Raw genomic sequence first — 21593 nt, forward strand, 5'->3', positions numbered from 1 at the left:
GGAGGGGACGAAAATCCCGGGAGCCTTGAAGAATGTTTGGAAGTTGAGAACATTATCTCGGAAAGCAAAAATGGGTATGTTTGAAGGAATAGTGGTTCCAACAATGTTGTATGGTTGCGAGGCGTGGGCTATGGATAGAGTTGTGCACAGGAGGGTGGATGTGCTGGAAATGAGATGTTTGAGGACAATATGTGGTGTGAGGTGGTTTGATTGAGTAAGTAATGTAAGGGTAAGAGAGATGTGTGGAAATGGAAAGAGCGTGGTTGAGAGAGCAGAAGAGGGTGTTTTGAAATGGTTTGGGCACATGGAGAGAATGAGTGAGGAAAGATTGACCAAGAGGATATATGTGTCAGAGGTGGAGGGAACGAGGAGAAATGGGAGACCAAATTGGAGGTGGAAAGATGGAGTGAAAAAGATTTTGAGTGATCGGGCCTGAACATGCAGGAGGGTGAAAGGCAGGCAAGGAATAGAGTGAATTTGATCGATGTGGTGTACCGGGGTCGACGTGCTGTCAATGGATTGAATCAGGGCATGTGAAGCCTCTGGGGTAAACCATGGATAGTTCTGTAGGGCCCGGATGTGGAAACGGAGCTGTGGTTTCGGTGCATTATTACATGACAGCTAGAGACTGAGTGTGAACAAATGGGGCCTTTGTTGTCTTTTCCTAGCGCTACCTCACACATATGAGGGGGGAGGGGGATGTTATTCTATGTGTGGTGAGGTGGTGATGGGAATAAATAAAGGCAGACAGTATGAATTATGTACATGTGTATATATGTGTATGTCTGTGTTTGTATATATATGTGTACATTGAGATGTCTTGTTATGTATATTTGCGTGTGTGGACATGTATGTATATACATGTGTATGTGGGTGGGTTGGGCCATTTCTTTGGTCTGTTTCCCTGCGCAACCTCGCAAACGCGGGAGACAGCGACAAAGCAAAATAAATAAATAATAGATGAATAAAATATATATACATGTGAGAAACTGCAGAAGCTGGTGACTGAGTTTGGTAAAGTGTGTGAAAGAAGAAAGTTGAGAGTAAATGTGAATAAGAGCAAGGTTATTAGGTACAGTAGGGTTGAGGGTCAAGTCAATTGGGAGGTAAGTTTGAATGGTGAAAACCTGGAGGAGGTGAAGTGTTTTAGATATCTGAGAGTGGATTTGGCAGCGGATGGAACCATGGAAGTGGAAGTGAATCATAGGGTGGGGGAGGGGGCAAAAATTCTGGGAGCCTTGAAGAATGTGTGGAAGTCAAGGACATTATCTCGGAAAGCAAAAGTGGGTATTTTTGAAGGAATAGTGGTTCCAACAATGTTGTATGGTTGCGAGGCGTGGGCTATGGATAGAGTTGTGTGCAGGAGGGTGGATGTGCTGGAAATGAGATGTTTGAGGACAATTTGTCGTGTGAGGTGGTTTGATCGAGTAAGTAATGATAGGGTAAGAGAGATGTGTGGTAATAAAAAGAGTGTGGTCGAGAGAGCAGAAGAGGGTGTTTTGAAATGGTTTGGTCACATGGAGAGAATGAGTGAGGAAAGATTGACCAAGAGGATATATGTGTCAGAGGTGGAGGGAATGAGGAGAAATGGGAGGCCAAATTGGAGGTGGAAAGATGGTGTGAAAAAGATTTTGAGTGATCGGGGCCTGAACATGCAGGAGGGTGAAAAGCGTGCAAGGAATAGAGTGAATTGGAACGATGTGGTATACTGGGGTTGACATGCTGTCAATGGATTGAACCAGGGCATGTGAAGCGTCTGGGGTAAACCATGGAAAGTTGTGTGGGGCCTGGATGTGGAAAGGGAGCTGTGGTTTTAGTGCATTAGTACATGACAGCTAGAGACTGAGTGTGAACGAATGGGGTCTTTGTTGTCTTCCTAGTGCTACCTCATGCACATGAGGGGGGACGGGGTACTTATTTCATGTGTGGCAGTGGGAATGAATGGAGGCAGACAGTATGAATTATGTACATGTGTATATATGTATATGTCTGTGTGTGTATATATATGTATATGTTGAGATGTATAGGTATGTATATTTGCGTGTGTGGACGTGTATATATATACATGTGTATGTGGGTGGGTTGGGCCATTCTTTCGTCTGTTTCCTTGTGCTACCTTGCTAACGTGGGAGACAGCGACAAAGCAAAATAATGATAATAATAAACATACACAGACATATACATGTATACGCATGTACATAATTCATACTTGCTGCCTTTATTCATTCCTGTCGTCACACATGAAGTAGCATCCCCCCTCCCCCTGTGAGGTAGCGTGAGGAAAGGACAAAAGGCCACATTTATTCACACTCAGTCTCTAGCTGTCATGTATAATGCACCGAAACCACTGCTCCCTTTCCACATCCAGGCCCCACAAAACTTTCCATGGTTTACCCCAGATGTTTCACATTCCCTGGTATACTACATCGTTTCAGTTCACTCTATTCCTTGCGCGCCTTTCACCCTCCTGTATGTTCAGGCGCCGATCGCTCAAAATCTTTTTCACTAAATCCTTCTACTCCAATTTGATCTTCCACTTCTCCTCATTCCCTCCACCTCTGACACATATATCCTCTTTGTCAGTCTTTCCTCACTCATTCTCTTTATGTGACCAAACCATTTCAAAACACCCTCTTTTGCTCTCTCAACCACACTTTTTATTACCACACATCTCTCTCACTCTTTCATTACTTACTCGATCAAGCCACCTTACTCCACATATTGTTCTCAAACATCTCATTTCCAACACATCCGCCCTCCTCCGCACAACTCTATCTATACCCCATGCCTCACAACCATATAACATAGTTGGAACCACTATTCCTTCAAACATACCCATTTTTGCTCTCCGAGATAACGTTCTTGCCTTCCACACATTCTTCAACGCTCCTGGAACCTTCGCCCCCTCCCCCACCCTGTGACTCACTTCTGCTTCCATGGTTCCATCCGCTGCCAGATCCACTCTCAGGTATCTAAAACACTTCACTTTCTCCAGTTTTTCTCTATTCAAATTCACCTCCCAATTTACTTGTCCCTCAACCCTGCTGAACCTAATAACCTTGCTCTTATTCACATTTACTTTCAGCTTTCTTCTTTCACATACTTTACCAAACTCAGTCACTGGCTTCTGCAATTTCTCACTCGAGTCAGCCACCAGCGTTGTGTCATCAGCAAACAACTGACTCACTTTCCAAGCCCTTTCATCTACAACAGACTGCATACTTCCCCCTCTCCAAAACTCTTGCATTCACCTCCCTAACAACCCCGTCCATAAACAAATTAAACAACCATGGAGACATCACTCACCCCTGCCACAAGGCGACATTCACTGGGAACCAATCAATTTCCTCTCTTCCTACTTGTACACATGCCTTACATCCTTGATAAAAACTTTTCACTGCTTCTAGCAACTTACCTCCTACACCATATACTCTCTCATATGCCTTCTCCAGATCCATAAATGCTACATACAAATCCATTTGTTTTTTTAAGTATTTCTCACATACATTCTTCAGAGCAAACACCTGATCCACACATCCTCTACCACTTCTGAAACCACACTGCTCTTCCGCAATCTGATGCTCTGTACATGCCTTCACCCTCTCAATCAATACCCTCCCATAAAATTTACTAAGGATACTTAACGGACTTATACCTCTGTAATTTGAACACTCACCTTTAACCCCTTTGCCTTTGTACAGTGGCACTATGCTTGCATTCTGCCTATCCTCAGGCACTTCACCATGAGTCATACATACACTGAATATCCTCACCAACCAGTCAACAACACATTCACCCCCTTTTTTAATAAATTCCACTGCAATACCATCCAAACCCGCTGCCTTGCCGGCTTTCATCTGCCGCAAAGCTTTTACTACCTCTTCTCTGTTTACCAAATTATTCTTCCTGACCCTTTCACTTCGCTCACCACCCTGACCAAAGCACCCTATATCTGCCACTCTCTCATCAAACACATTCAACAAACCTTCAAAATGTTCTCTCCACCTCCCTCTCACTTCACCACTACCTGTTATTACCTCCCCACTTTCCCCCCTTCACCAATGTTCCCATCTTTTCTCTTGTCTTACACACTTTATTTACCTCGTTCCAAAAATCTTTTTATTCTCCCTAAAATATAGCGAGGTAGTGCATGGAAACAGATAAAAGAATTGCCCAACCCACCCACATACACATGTATATACATACATGTCCACACACGCACATATACATACCTATGCATTTCAATGTATACATATATATACATACACAGACATATACATATATACACATATACATAACTCATACTTGCTGCCGTTATTCATTCCTGTCGCCACCCCGCCACACATGAAATAGCATCCCCCCTCCCCCCGCAAGGTAGTGCTAGGAAAAGACAAAAGGCCACATTCATTCACACTCAGTCTCTAGCTGTCATGTGTAATGCACCAAAACCGCAGCTCCCTTTTTACATCCAGGCCCCACAAAACTTTCCATGGTTTATCCCAGACACTTCACATGCCCTGGTTCAATCCATTGACAGCACGTCGACCCCGGTATACCACATCATTCCAATTCACTCCATTCCTTGCACGACTTTCACCCTCCTGCATGTTTAGGCACTGATCGCTCAAAATCTTTTTCACTCCATTCTCCCACCTCCAATTTGGTCTCCCTTTGCCTCCACCTTTGACACAAATATCCTCTTTGTCAATCTTTCCTCACTCATTCTCTCCATGTGACCAAACTATTTCAATACATCCTCTTCTGCTCTCTCAGCCACACTCTTTGTATTACCATACATCTCCCATACCCTTTCATTACTTACTCGATCAAACCACCTCAAACCACATATTGCCCTCAAACCTCTCATTTCCAGCACATTCACCCTCCTCCGCACATCCCTATCTATAGCCCACACCTCGCAATCATATAGCATTGATGGAACCACTATTCCTTCAAACATACCCATTTTTGCTTTTCACGATAATGTTCTCTCCTTCCACACATTTTTCAATGCTCCCAGAACTTTCACCCCCACCCCCACCCTGTGACTCACTTCTGCTTCCATGGTTCCTTCTGCTGCCAAATCTACTCCCAGATATCTAAAACACTTCACTTCCTCCAGTTTTTCTCCATTCAAACTTACCTCCCAATTGACTTGTCCCTCAACCCTACTGTACCTGATAACCTTGCTCTTATTCATATTTACTCTCAGCTTTCCTCTTTCACACACTTTACCAAACTCAGTAACCAGCGTCTGCAGTTTCTCACCCGAATCAGCCACCAGCGCTGTATTATCAGCGTACAACAACTGACTTACTTCCTAAGGCCTCTCATCCACAACAGACTGCATACTTGCCCATCTCTCCAAAACTTGCATTCACCTCCCTAACAACCCCATCCATAAACAAATTAAACAACAATGGAGACATCACAAACCCCTGCCGCAAACCGACGTTCACTGAAAACCAGTCACTTTCCTCTCTTCCTATTCATACACATGCCTTACATCCTCGATAAAAAGTTTTTGCTGCTTCTAGCAACTTGCCTCCCACACCATATACGCTTACATACACATACATATACATATCACCATATACATACATACACATAAACAGATGTATACATTTATACACATGTGTATTCTTGTTTGCCTTCATCCAGTCCTGTCACTACCTGCCCCACAGGAAACAGCAGTCACTATTTACCCCCACTTCAGTAAGGTAACGCCAGGAATACAGACAAAAAGGCCACATTTGTTCACACTCAGTCTCTAGTTGTCATGTGTAATGCACTGAAATTTCTTTCTTTTTTTTTTTTTTTATACTTTGTCGCTGTCTCCCGCGTTTGCGAGGTAGCGCAAGGAAACAGACGAAAGAAATGGCCCAACCCCCCCCATACACATGTATATACATACGTCCACACACGCAAATATACATACCTACACAGCTTTCCATGGTTTACCCCAGACACTTCACATGCCTTGATTCAATCCACTGACAGCACGTCAACCCCGGTATACCACATCGCTCCAATTCACTCTATTCCTTGCCCTCCTTTCACCCTCCTGCATGTTCAGGCCCCGATCACACAAAATCTTTTTCACTCCATCTTTCCACCTCCAATTTGGTCTCCCTCTTCTCCTCGTTCCCTCCACCTCCGACACATATATCCTCTTGGTCAATCTTTCCTCACTCATTCTCTCCATGTGCCCAAACCACTTCAAAACACCCTCTTCTGCTCTCTCAACCACGCTCTTTTTATTTCCACACATCTCTCTTACCCTTATGTTACTCACTCGATCCAACCACCTCACACCACACATTGTCCTCAAACATCTCATTTCCAGCACATCCATCCTCCTGCGCACAACTCTATCCATAGCCCACGCCTCGCAACCATACAACATTGTTGGAACCACTATTCCTTCAAACATACCCATTTTTGCTTTCCGAGATAATGTTCTCGACTTCCACACATTCTTCAAGGCCCCCAGAATTTTCGCCCCCTCCCCCACCCTGTGATCCACTTCCGCTTCCATGGTTCCATCCGCTGCCAGATCCACTCCCAGATATCTAAAACACTTCACTTCCTCCAGTTTTTCTCCATTCAAACTCACCTCCCAGTTGACTTGACCCTCAACCCTACTGTACCTAATAACCTTGCTCTTATTCACATTTACTCTTAACTTTCTTCTTCCACACACTTTACCAAACTCAGTCACCAGCTTCTCCCTAAAGTTTATTGGTACTCTCACTTGCCCTCTTTTTCACCTCATGCACCTCACTGTTGACTTCCTGCTGCTTTCTCTTGTACATCTCCTGGTCAGTTGTACTCATTCTTTGCAAGTATCATCCAAACGCCTCTCTTTTTACTTGCACTAATATTTTTACTTCTTCATCCCACCACTCACTACCCTTTCTAATCTGCCCACCTCCCATCTTTCTTATGCTACATGCATCTCTTGCAGATGCCATCTCTGCTTCCCTAAATACATCCCATTCTTCACCCACTCCCCCTCACATCTTTGGCTCTCACCTTTTGCCATTCTTCACTCAATCTCTCATGGTACTTCCTCACACAGTTCTCCTTTCCAAGCCCACTTACTCTCACCACTCTCTTCTTCCCGACATTCTCTCTTCTTTTTATAAAGCCTCCACAATCTTCACCTTCGCCTCCACAAGGTAGTGATCAGACATCCCACCAGCTGCTCCTCTCAGCTCATTAACATCTAGAAGTCTCTCTTGTACTTGCCTATTAATTAATACATAATCCAATGATGCCCTTTGACCATATCTCGTACTTACATATGTATACTTGTTTATATCTCACTTTTTAAACCAGGTATTCCCAATTACCAGTCTTTTTTTGCACACAAATCCAGAAGCTCTTCACCATTTCCATTCACAACACTGAATACCCCATGTACACCAATGATACCCTCAACTGCCACATTATTCACCTTCACATTTGTGTTTGGACAACGAATGAAAATTTACAAACTTGTTCCCATCAATATGGATCATGCAATCTAGAAATGGTAAAATACCATTATTTTCGATTTCTACAGTAAAGTTGATGGAAGGTACTGAATTGTTAAGTAAAGGGAGAAATGTTTGTAAATTATCATTTGTTGGACAGACACAAAAAACATCATCTACATACTTAAAACAAATTGCATTAGACGGTATATTTTATTTATTTATTTTGCTTTGTCGCTGTCTTCCGCGTTAGCGAGGTAGCGCAAGGAAACAGACGAAAGAACGGCTCAACCCACCCACATACACATGTATATACAAACACGTCCACACACGCAAATATACATACCTATACATCTCAATGTATACATATATATACACACACAGACATATACATATATACACATGTACATAATTCATACTGTCTGCCTTTATTCAATCCCATCGCCACCTCGCCACACATGGAATAACAACCCCCTCCCCCCTCATGCGTGCAAGGTAGCACTAGGAAAAGACAACAAAGGCCCCATTCGTTCCCACTCAGTCTCTAGCTGTCATGTAATAATGCACCGAAACCACAGCTCCCTTTCCACATCCAGGTCCCACAGAACTTTCCATGGTTTACCCCAGACGCTTCACATGCCCTGATTCAATCCATTGACAGCACGTCGACCCCGGTATACCACATCGTTCCAATTCACTCTATTCCTTGCATGCCTTTGACCCTCCTGCATGCTCAGGCCCTGATCACTCAAAATCTTTTTCACTCCATCTTTCCACCTCCAATTAGGTCTCCAACTTTTCCTCGTACCCTCCACCTCTGACACATATATCCTCTTTGTCAATCTTTCCTCACTCATTCTCTCCATGTGACCAAACCATTTCAAAACACCCTCTTCTGTTCTCTCAACCACTCTCTTTTTATTACCTCACATCTCTCTTACCCTATTATTACATTCTTGATCAAACCACCTCACACCACATATTGTCCTCAAACATCTCATTTCCAGCACATCCACCCTCCTGCACACAACTCTATCCATAGCTCATGCCTCGGAACCATACAACATTGTTGGAACCACTATCCCTTCAAACATACCCATTTTTGCTTTCCGAGATAATGTTCTCGACTTCCACACATTCTTCAAGACTAAGACTCTCAGAATTTTCGCCCCCTCCCCCACCCTGTGATTCACTTCTGCTTCCATGGTTCCATCTGCTGCCAAATCCACTCCCAGATATCTAAAACACTTCACTTCCTCCAGTTTTTCTCCATTCAAACTTAACTCCCAATTGACTTGACCCACAACCCTACTGTACCTAATAACCTTGCTCATATTCACATTTACTCTCAGCCTTCTTCTTTCACACACTTTACCAATCTCAGTCACCAGCTTCTGCAGTTTCTCACATGAATCCTCCACCAGTGCTGTATCATCAGCGAACAATAACTGACTCACTTCCCAAGCTCTCTCATCCACAACAGACTGCATACTTGCCCCTCTTTCCAAAACTCTCGCATTCACCTCCCTAACAACCCCATCCATAAACAAATTAAACAACCATGGAGACATCACACACCCCTGCCACAAACCTACATTCACTGAGAGCCACTCTCTTTCCTCTCTTCCTACACGTACACATGCCTTACATTCTCGATAAAAACTTTTCACTGCTTCTAACAACTTGCCTCCCACACCATGTATTCTTATTACCTTCCACAGAGCATCTCTATCAACTCTATCATATGCCTTCTCCAGATCCATAAATGCTACATACAAATCCATTTGCTTTTCTAAGTATTTCTCACATACATTCTTCAAAGCAAACACCTGATCCACACATCCTCTACCACTTCCGAAACCACACTGCTCTTCTCCAATCTTATGCTCTGTACATGCCTTCACCCTCTCAATCAATACCCTCCCATATAATTTACCAAGAATGCTCTACAAACTTATACCTCTGTAATTTGAGCACTCACTCTTATCCCCTTTGCCTTTGTACAGTGGCACTATGCAAGCATTCCGCCAATCCTCAGGCACCTCACCATGAATCATACATACATTAAATAACCTTACCAACCAGTCAATAATAGAATCACCCCCTTTTTTAATAAATTCCACTGCAATACCTTCCAAACCCGCTGCCTTTCCGGCTTTCATCTTCCGCAAAGCTTTTACTACCTCTTCTCTGTTTACTAAATCATTTTCCCTAACCCTCTCACTTTGCACACTACCTCAACCAAAACACCCTATATCTGCCACTCTATCATCAAACACATTCAACAAACCTTCAAAATACTCACTCTGTCTCCTCACATCACCACTACTTTTTATCACCTCCCCATTTGCCCCCTTCACTGAAGTTCCCATTTGTTCCCTTGTCTTACGCACTTTATTTACCTCCTTCCAAAACATCTTTTTATTCTCCCTAAAATTTAATGATACTTTCTAACCCCAACTCTCATTTGCCCTCTTTTTCACCTCTTGCACCTTTCTCTTTACCTCCTGCCTCTTTCTTTTATACATCTCCCACTCATTTGCATTATTTCCCTGCAAAAATCATCCAAATGCCTCTCTCTTCCCTTTCACAAATAATCTTACTTCTTCATCCCACCACTCACTACCCTTTCTAATCTGCCCACCTCCCATGCTTCTCATGCCACAAGCATCTTATGCGCCAGCCATCACTGCTTCCCTAAATACATCCCATTCCTCCCCCACTCCCCTTACCTCCTTTGTTCTCACCTTTTTCTATTCTGTATTCAGTCTCTCCTGGTACTTCCTCACACAAGTCTCCTTCCCAAGCTCACTTACTCTCACCACTCTCTTCACCCCAACATTCTCTCTTCTTTTCTGAAAACCTCTGCAAATCTTCACCTTCGCTTCCATAAGATAATGATCAGACATCCCTTCAGTTGCATCTCTTAGCACATAAACATCCAAAAGGATTGTTAAGAAAGCAAGAAAACTAGGTGCAGAGACCACATCACTGAATAAGCTGTATCAAAAAGGTACAATGAAACAAGTAGACAGAATGATGAAAGATGTAACGCATCCGCTACATAATTGTTACACGTATCTTAAATCTGGTAGAAGGCTAGCTCTGCCCAAGCTGCGCACCGATAGATACAAAAAGTCGTTTGTACCTAAAAGCATTCTGCTTTTCAATCATCTATCATCACTATAACTTCTAGCTTTAAGTTTCATGATAACTGTAGGTGAAGGTTCATGATAGGGATGGTGGCAAGCTGATATCGCATGTACACAATAGCAAAGTAATATTTTATATGAAATAACCTATGCAATATTTCTTGTTAATATTTTAATGTTTTTTTTTTTTACAACTACTAAGGAGCTCTAAAGCCAAAACGAATTTCATTTTGTATTACATTTTGTATAACAATTTGACGAATAAAGTATCGTATCTTATCTTATCTTATCTTACCTAAAAGTCTCTCTTTCACGTGCCTATCAATTAACAAGTAATCCAATAACGCTCTCTGGCCATCTCTCCTACTTACATACGTATACTTGTGTATATCTCTCTTTTTAAACCAGGTATTCCCAATCACCAGTCCTTTTTTTAGCACATAAATCTGCCAGCTCTTCACCATTTCCATTTACAACACTGAACACCCTATGTATACCAATTATTCCCTCAAGTGCCACATTACTCACCTTTGCATTCAAATCACCCATCACTATAACCCGGTCTCGTGCATCAAAACCACTAACACACTCATTCAGCTGCTCCCAAAACACTTGCCTCTCATAATCTTTCTTCTCATGCCCAGGTGCATATACACCAATAATCACCCATCTCTCTCCATCAACTTTCAGTTTTATCCATATCAGGCTAGAGTTTACTTTCTTACACTCTATCACATACACCCACCACTCCTGTTTCAGGAGTAGTGCTACTCCTTCCCTTGCTCTTGTCCTCTCACTAACCCCTGACTTTACTCCCAAGACATTCCCAAACCACTCTTCCCCTTTACCCTTGAGCTTCGTTTCATTCAGAGCCAAAACATCCAGGTTCCTTTCCTCAAATATACTACCTATCTCTCCTTTTTTCTCATCTTGGTTACATCCATACACATTTAGACACCCTAGTCTGAGCCTTCGAGGAGGATGAGCACTCCCTGCGTGACTCCTTCTTCTGTTTCCCCCTTTTAGAAAGTTAAAGTAATTATCCCCATTTAATTGAAATGCAGTCTTTTATACACAATTTTATCAGTTCAATAAAAACAGACTTTGAAACAGGTAAATTAATATTATCCAGTACTATTTATTTATTTATTTATTTTGCTTTGTCGCTGTCTCCTGCGTTAGCAAGGTAGGGCAAGGAAACAGACGAAAGAATGGCCCAACCCACCCACATACACATGTATATACATACACGTCTACACATGCAAATATACATTCCTATACATCTCAATGTATACATATATATACACATACAGACAGATACATATATACACATGTACGCAATTCATACTGTCTGCTTTTATTCATTCCCATCGCCACCCTGCCACATATGAAATAACAACCCCCTCCTCCCTCATTTGCGTGAGGGAGTGCTAGGAAGACAACTAAGGCCCCATTCGTTCACACTCAGTCTCTAGCTGTCATGTAATAATGCACCGAAAACACAGCTCCCTTTCCACATCCAGGCCCCACACAACTTTCCATGGTTTACCCCAGATGCTTCACATGCCCTGGTTCAATCCATTGATGGCATGTCGACCCTGGTATACCACATTGTTCCAATTCACTCTATTCCTTGCACGCCTTTCACCCTCCTGCATGTTCAGGCCCTGATCACTCAAAATCTTTTTCACTCCATCTTTCCACCTCCAATTTGGTCTCCCACTTCTCCTCGTTCCTTCCACCTTTGACACATATACCCTCTTGGTCAATCTTTCCTCACTCATTCTCTCCATGTGACCAAACCATTTGAAAACACCATCTTCTGCTCTCTCAACCACACTCTTTTTATTACCACACATCTCTCTTACCCTATTATTACTTACTCGATCAAACCACCTCACACCACATATTGTCCTCAAACATCTCATTTCCAGCACATCCACCCTCCTGCGCACAGCTCAATCCATAGCCCATGCGTCGCAACCATACAACATTGTTGGAACCACTATTCCTTCAAACATACCCATTTTTGCTTTCCGAGATAATGTTCTTGACTTCCACACATTCTTCAAGGCTCCCAGAACTTTCGCCCCCTCTCCCACCCTATGATTCACTTCCGCTTCCATGGTTCCATCCGCTGCCAAGTCCACTCCCAGATATCTAAAACACTTCACTTCCTCCAGTTTTTCTCCGTTCAAACTTACCTCCCAATTGACTTGACCCTCAACCCTACTGTACCTTGTAACCTTGCTCTTATTCACATTTACTCTCAACTTTCTTCTTTCGCACACTTTACCAAACTCAGTCACCAGCTTCTGCAGTTTCTCACATGAATCAGCCACCAGCGCTGTATCATCAGTGAACAACAACTGACTCACTTCCCAAGCTCTCTCATCCCCAACAGACTTCATACTTGCCCCTCTTTCCCAACCCCTTGCATTCACCTCCCTAACAACCCCATCCATAAACAAATTAAACAACCATGGAAACATCACACACTCCTGTCACAAACCTACATTATCCAATACATCAACTAAATATTTTAAGAGGTCAATAACTTAGAAGGTCTGAAGAATATACAGTGTTGGAGGAGAGCTACTTGAAGTAGTAAGAAATTTTTATCAAAGGTTCAAAGCATTTGTATGAGTAGAAAAAGAGGAGAGTAAATGGTCTCAAGTGAGGGTTGGTCTGCAAAAGGGGTGTTCGATGTCACCATGGTTATTTCATTTGATTATGGATAGGATGGTGTGGCAGCCAAGTGTGAGAGTCTTGGAGAGAGGAGTGAGTATGCAGTTTTTAGGAGATGAGAGGGCCAGACAAAAGTCAGTTGTTGTCTTTTGATGATACAGTGCCAGTGGCAGATTCAAGAGAGAAACTACAGAAATTGGTGACTAAATTTAGAAGAGTGTGCGAAAGGAGGAAGTTGAGAGTAAATGTGACTAAAAGCAAAGTTATGTTTAGCAGGGTTTGGACAAGTTAGTTGTGGTGTAAGTTTGAATGAGAAAAATTGAAGGGTGTAGTGTTTTGATTACTTTAGAGTGGACATGACATCAAATCAAATCGTTATCTGAGAGGAAAAAAATGGGTATGTTTGAAGGTATAGTTGTCCCATCAGTACCACACAGATGCAAGGCATGGGCTATAGATAAGAGTGCATGGAAAAGTGTGGATGTATCAGAAGTGAAATGTCCTAGAACAACGTTTGGTGCGAAGTGGATTGATTGAGTAAGTAGTGAAATGGTAAGAAAGGGCTTTGGTAATAGAAAGAGTGTGGTTGATACACCTGAAGAGGTTGTGCTGAAATGGTTTGGACATATTGAAAGAGTGACTGAGTAAAGGTTGACAAAGAGAATATATGTGTAGGGAATAATGAGAATGGGGAGATCAAATTGGTGGTGGTAGGATTGAGTGAAAAACAATTTGAGCCATCAGGGCTTGAACATGCAGGAAAGTAAAGGGTGTGTGCAGGATCAAGTGAAGTGGAACTGTGTAGCATACAAGGGTCATGTGCTAACGCGGGAAATGGTGAATATGAAAAAAATGATATATATATATATATATATATTCATACATATTTGCCGTTTCATGCATTGGTGAGGTAGCGTCAAGAACTGAGGAGTGAGCCTTAGAAAATCCTCACTTGGCCCCCTTCTTTGTTCCTTCTTTTGGAAAAGTAAAAAGTGGATGATTTCCAGCAATGATTTGCAGATGTGTCAGCATCAAAACAATGTGTGCACTTTCCTTCCCTCTCATGTCTGGCATAACTGAGTGATTTTCTTGGGGAATTATTTGGCACCCCCATACAACCTTCTTCCTACCCCTATCCAGAATGTAGACTTGAATTGTGGCTGGAATTTTCAGTGTGAAGATTTTCTGTAGATGTTGGTCATGTGTCAAAGATGTTTGGTTTTGAGTGTTAAAGGGCTAATCATATTTCCTTTGGTAGTTGTTCCTTCAGGGGCATTGCTGAAGGTGAGAGAAGGGAACACCGAATTCAGTCTTCATGGAAACAGTGCTGTCCTGTATCTCCTTCGTTCTTCTGAGAAGCCTCTCAGTGATAACTGCTGTACCCAAGACTCTGAAAAATGGCTTGAGTGGGAAGCATCTGAGCTCCAGGTTAGAGTTGATATGCTTTTAAGCTTTTTATTCGTTAGAGGTATGAGAAATTATTTTGAAAAGAAAGTTGTCAAAGCAAAAATGGCTTGCAGAAGATGAAATCAGATTATTATTGTCACATTATTTGCAAGCTTTAGTTCATTATTTACCTAAAGATAGATTGTTACACATTTCTTCCAAACTCAGTCACCAACTTTTGCAGTTTCTCTTGAATCAACCATCAGTGCTGTATCATCGGCGAACAACAACTGAGTCACTTTCCAGGCCCTCTCATCCCAAACAGACTGCATACTCGCTCCTCTCTCTAAAACTCTAGCATTCACCTCCCTAACCACCCCATCCACCTACTAATCAGTTAGTGTAGTTAGTTTATTACTGTTCAAATCTTTTTATAGAGTAGGCAGGCTAGGATTTAGTATTGATTACATTATAGAATATTAGTCATTAGATTGCTGCCCAAGAAATAAGTATGCTTCTTCCTAATTTACATATGCTTGTATTTTTGTAGGAGCATCTTTGATAACTGGTGAATGATGATGGTGTTGTCAGTTAATCATGTGACATCAGTTAGTTGATGCTAGCAGATGTTTCTGCTGCTGTATGTCTACTAAGGAATTTCTTCAGGAGAGTTACTTTTCTAATGCAGACAGACTAGTCATGGAAAAAGTATGATGTCATCCCACCTGCCTCATGAATTTTGTCTATCTATCTATCTGTCTATTTACATCTCTGATGCCCATTGCCTTCAGGAACTCCCTTAAGTGGGTGGCCATGGCAAAAAGGTCTCCATGATTGGTAAACTCCAGTGCTACTTCCTTAGCCTTAAGTGCCTCTCTCTTAACAGGCCACTGGCAGAGGTGGGCAACTCTGACACTGTTTTCAGAGGCTCCTACTAATGTTTCTATCAACTTCTACCTTATGTTCATATCTACTACTATTATGAAATGCTTCCACCAGATGTTCATACCTGCTGCTTCTAATCATCGATACCCAATTAATAATGGAAGGTGCAGGAAAGGCTAACTACTGTGCAAGGTAAAGCAGGTGAGACGCAAAGTTTAGATAAAGAAAGAAGCTGTGATTCGAAGGAAGGTGTGTATGGACACATTAAGAGGAAGATGGCAGAGCAGAATGCTGATAGCAAAGGTCAAAGTAAGTAGAGAGGTGGTAGTCAGATGGTGGTTCGAAAAGCACCTTACCCACCATACACATATGACCCACCCAGCACTGCTCACCTTTTAATGCGGCTTGATGAATTGGGAGTAGCAGACTAGCCCTGCCAAGATGTCCACTTCCCGTTACAACAAACTACCTTCTGGAACTGGTACCTACCCTTGTAGCTTCGGGGGGATGACCAAGTCCTGCCCACTGCAAGCGCACAAAGGGGAAAAACCCCCTCCAGCCCGAGGACTGATACCAGATGTACCGGGCTGGCACCTATCAATCTGTGCTCTTGGACCACATCCTGTGAAGGGAGTGGGCCCAGGTTAGGGCTTTCACGGAGCACACCTCAAGGTTCCAGTAGGAAAGCCCTAACCCTCAGAGTGCACTTGCACTCTCTTGGCACCATGTACCATTCCAGTTAACAGTGGCAGATGTATGCATGGTGTCTTTGCCGGTAAGATCCCATACACCTTGAAGGACTTCCATGGTGCCGTAATAGCTGCACTTACTTTGATGTGCAGCTGAGAGCACGAAGTGCACACCAGAGACTTGTGTGTCAGTTATATGAGCCTATGTACCTTTGGAAGCCATGATGTCTGGCTTCCTAAAGGACACTGCAATAGGACTGCGAAGCTCGCAGGCCACTTCATACCCTTTCTGCCTCAGCTGGCCAGCCAAATGGACACATATGTTGTTGTGCCACTTTACTCTACCCCTGTGGGTCTGTGGGCATACCTGAGAGATTCTCTCAAGTGTACCGGGCTTATGACAAGTGTCACAGAGGCTGTTGTTCTTGGGCCGGCTTTTGGCAGCCTTGGCAGGGGTAGGTAAAGCACCTATCCTCTCTTGGACAGCTTTCACACAATTAGCTCTGGTTAGTAATGGTTCCCACTGTTTACCCCTCTGCTGACCTGAGGCACGGTAGCAGATGGAGTGAGACTTGCACCATCAACAGTGCTGATCAGACTGACCCTCCATGTGCGATGGCATTCAAGCTTGTTATTCACCTGTCGACCAGCAGTACACACAGGTCTGGACCAGCGATGCAGCTTACTCATAACTGCAGGCTCCCGGACGACCGCCTGAATCACCGGGTCAGACAAGGGCGAGTAACTTCTCGAACCTGGCTTGTTTATCCAGCCGAACAATCGAGACAAAATCCAGTATACCAAGTCCACCATCTCCTGCCTCCGTGTGGAAGTATGCGCAGGGCATGTCATGGGCTAGGCAGAGCCAGGGGCGAATCGCAACCATAACCTGCCTGTTCATGCGTGCTAGCTGCATCTTATAGACTTCCCCCAGCACCAAGCGGTGCATGAGCTTTGGCACTAGGTGGTCTACGAGGATCACAAGCCTTTGTTGAGGTTTTAGAGGGGCTCTGGTGATGTTAAGGAGCCCCTCTTCTATCAGGGCACCATAGGACTTGTGCCTGCCTCCTATTCGAACAAGAATGCTTAGGTACTTATAGTCATTCTCAGCACTCCTGTCTAATATTCTTACCCACTACTTCCAGTTTGTGTGTAATTTGTCTTTTTCAAGTATCATGAATTTGTAGTTGATGTAGGCTGTACTAGTAAGGTAAACATGGAGTATGGAAATAACTGGTTACATGGTCACATTGACTTTATGAGTAAATTTTTTATATCATACCTTTGTTATGAGCCACATTCAGATGAATCAGATTTTTAACAGCTGAATAAGAAAGTTATTCATTTAGGACTCTGGCTGCTTATCATTACACTGCAAGTGAAAAATCATCATTAGTGAGGCCATATCATTAGGTTTGAAGTCCCACTAATGCACTTCTCATTCCAAAGGAGTCAGCATTTACCTGCTACAGGAAGTAGCACAGCCTTGGAGTTCAGAAGCCTATAGAAAGAATTCCTTGGTACACAAAACTCTTTTATAAGAATTGGACTTGGAGTGATTTTAGATTGATACAAAATTCCACTGGAATGACAATATCACTTTATTTGCGTTTAGTTTTTGTTTAATGTATATTCAAGCTTGAATGAGTCAAGCCAGCATATTTCTCTGCTGCTAATCTTTGCTAATGGACCTTGTAAGCCTCAAAGCAAAATTTTTGTTTATCAGAATATGCATTTACTTACTGTCACACCACATATAGCAGATCACATTCATGAAGGTAATGTTTCATATTTCAGCCTATTCTTGTGCCTTACCTGACATCACTCTCTGGAGGGCGGGAAGACAAATCTCTGCGAGTTGCCCTAAACTCATTGCTGGCCAGCCTGAACTCTACCAACCACCTGAATACCAAGGTTTGATCCTTTTATGTGTAATCTTTCACAATAAGTTGAAAGATGATAGATATATCATGGAACTCTTTTGTAAGATATACATTTAAGATGGATGGTCTATCTGTTTGCATCTTTGATACCTGTTCCTATCAAGAACTCCCTCAAGTGGGTGGCCACAGAAAGAGTTTCCATAACTGGTGAACTCCAGTGCCGCTTTTTAATTTTTAGTTCTAACCCTTAACAGGCCACTGGCAGAAGGCAACTCTGGTGCAGTGTTTTCAGAGATTCCTAACAAAGTTCCCACCAACTACTTCTACCTGTTATGTCTCCCTAATACTCACTTTTAATATTCCTACCATCTACTTCCTCCTAATGCTTCTACTCAGTGCTCCTGTTTAATGTTCCCCCTTAGCTCATAGTGCTCACCGCAAGGAAAAATTAGTTATGAAGAATGAGTTGTGGGAATTGAGTGTTGTCAAGTGTTATGTATAACAAGAGATTGGTGAGACAGAAAGAAGAGAGAGTTACCTGGGTCCGAGGAGTGCAACTTGAAACCACTGAATGCTGGCTCACTGTGCAGCTGTCACTAACCAACCCTTCCAATACCTAGGCTAGTAGTACCGGTAATGTACCTCCCTGGTCAGTGACTATTTACCAGCTACTACCAGGTTGGAAGAACTAGATAATTTTTTGATAGTCATTATTAGTTTAGAACTGAAATAAAGAAAGTTAATCCATCCATAAGTGAGGCTTTCGTGTGAGTATTGTTTTAAGAGTTGTATTACGTGTTATAGCACTGTGAAAGCCACCGTTCACTATTGTATACTTGATGTAAATCAAAGATTTATGATTGAGGTGAGATGTATGCGCTGTATCCACCCTGTATAAACATGAACCAAATTAAATAGCTGATGGATATATAGGTATTATATGCTTCTTGAAATAAGGGAAAGTTTATTCAAATTAGTTACATTTTCTTGAACAATATATTGAAATTCTTTTTAAGTAATTGATACCCAAGAAAAGTATTAGGTTCCTAGGGAAATCACTTATGACTGAAAGTGTTACATAAGTGCATTACAGGCTCTGAAATTTATGCACCAAGATCTACTAGCAGGAGACAAAGATACAGTAACAAAACCTAAACTTTCCCTTATTGGTAGTAACCTTTGGTGCAGCCCATCTTAATGAAAGATCATTCTAATCCGGGCTTTATACATTAACTTTAATGCTATACTATGGCCATATAAGTTATGTTAGCTTATTTCTATGTATATGTCCTTTGATTTTACATGTATTTCTCTCATATTATATGGGAAAGAAAGAACTGAAAACATTTTTTTTCATATTACTACCGATTTTTACAAAATCAACCAATAGTCAAAGAGTAAAAAGTAGTCCCAATATTCCTTTCAGTAACAAAATTCCCACCCAATTTTATGGAACATGTTGACCTGCTGTCATTACCTTCCCAAGAATATATTGTCAAATGATGTGTTTATTTCATAGATATTTATTTTTATATATTTATTTTTCTTTGTCGCTGTCTCCCGCGTTTGCGAGGTAGCGCAAGGAAACAGACGAAAGAAATGGCCCAACCCACCCCCATACACATGTATATACATACAAGTCCACACACGCAAATATACATACCTATACATCTCAGTGTACACATATATATACACACACAGACACACATACCCATGCGCACAATTCACACTGTCTGCCTTTATTCATTCCCATCGCCACCTCGCCGCACATGGAATACCATCCCCCTCCCCCCTCATGTGTGCGAGGTAGCGCTAAGAAAAGACAACAAAGGCCCCATTCGTTCACACTCAGTCTCTAGCTGTCATGCAATAATGCCCGAAACCACAGCACCCTTTCCACATCCAGGCCCCGCACAACTTTCCATGGTTTACCCCAGACGCTTCACATGCCCTGATTCAATCCACTGACAGCATGTCAACCCCGGTATACCACATCGATCCAATTCACTCTATTCCTTGCCCGCCTTTCACCCTCCTGCATGGTCAGGCCCCGATCACTCAAAATCTTTTTTCACTCCATCTTTCCACCTCCAATTTGGTCTCCCACTTCTCCTCGTTCCCTCCACCTCTGACACATATATCCTCTTGGTCAATCTTTCCTCACTCATTCTCTCCATGTGCCCAAACCATTTCAAAACACCCTCTTCTGCTCTCTCAACCACGCTCTTTTTATTTCCACACATCTCTCTTGCCCTTACATTACTTACTTGATCAAACCACCTCACACCACACATTGTCCTCAGACATCTCATTTCCAGCACATCCACCCTCCTGCGCACAACTCTATCCATAGCCCACGCCTCACAACCATACAACATTGTTGGAACCACTATTCCTTCAAACATACCCATTTTTGCTTTCCGAGATAATGTTCTCGACTTCCACACATTCTTCAAGGCTCCCAGGATTTTCGCCCCCTCCCCCACCCTATGATTCACTTCCGCTTCCATGGTTCCATCCGCTGCCAGATCCACTCCCAGATATCTAAAACACTTTACTTCCTGCAGTTTTTCTCCATTCAAACTTACCTCCCAATTGACTTGACCCTCAACCCTACTGTACCTAATAACCTTGCTCTTATTCACATTTACTCTTAACTTTCTTCTTTCACACAAATCATTTTCCCTAACCCTCTCACTTTGCACACCACCTCGACCAAAACACCCTATATCTGCCACTCTATCATCAAACACATTCAGCAAACCTTCAAAATACTCACTCCATCTCCTTCTCACATCACCACTACTTGTTATCACCTCCCCATTAGCGCCCTTCACTGAAGTTCCCATTTGCTCCCTTGTCTTACGCACTTTCTTTACCTCCTTCCAGAACATCTTTTTATTCTCCCTAAACTTTAATGATACTCTCTCACCCCAACTCTCATTTGCCCTCTTTTTCACCTCTTGCACCTTTCTCTTGACCTCCTGTCTCTTTCTTTTATACATCTCCCACTCAATTGCATTTTTTCCCTGCAAAAATCGTCCAAATGCCTCTCTCTTCTCTTTCACTAATAATCTTACTTCTTCATCCCACCACTCACTACCCTTTCTAATCAACCCACCTCCCACGCTTCTCATGCCACAAGCATCTTTTGCGCACTCCATTACTGATTCCCTAAATACATCCCATTCCTCCCCCTCTCCCCTTACTTCATAGATATTCTTCCATAAATGGCTCTTACTTTTTTAGCCATGTGCAAAGGGTAGCACCATTCAGATATTTTATACTGTTGAATTTTGCACTTTCTTATTTGTATTTCTGTATCCCATATCATGTTTTACTCTGTAACCTTAATAAGTCTGTGGGTAGGTGAAAACAAACTGTTGTAGTTAGAGGAGGCAAACCTCTTATCTCCCTAAGGTTAGATTGTAC

At 42.5% G+C, this 21593-nt stretch overlaps 1 protein-coding gene across 1 annotated transcript in view; it reads left to right on the forward strand.

The window, feature by feature from the left end:
* LOC139762766 (methionine--tRNA ligase, cytoplasmic-like) overlaps positions 1-21593 on the forward strand; it is a 121469-nt gene that overhangs the window by 38941 nt on the left and 60935 nt on the right. Inside the window, exons 3-4 of the mRNA XM_071687889.1 lie at positions 14577-14746; positions 18076-18192. Coding sequence (XP_071543990.1) covers positions 14577-14746; positions 18076-18192 — 287 coding nt within the window. The remainder of the gene's footprint in view (positions 1-14576; positions 14747-18075; positions 18193-21593) is intronic.

Source organism: Panulirus ornatus, chromosome 3, assembly GCF_036320965.1.
Source record: "Panulirus ornatus isolate Po-2019 chromosome 3, ASM3632096v1, whole genome shotgun sequence".
Classification (NCBI taxonomy): Eukaryota; Metazoa; Arthropoda; class Malacostraca; order Decapoda; family Palinuridae; genus Panulirus; species Panulirus ornatus.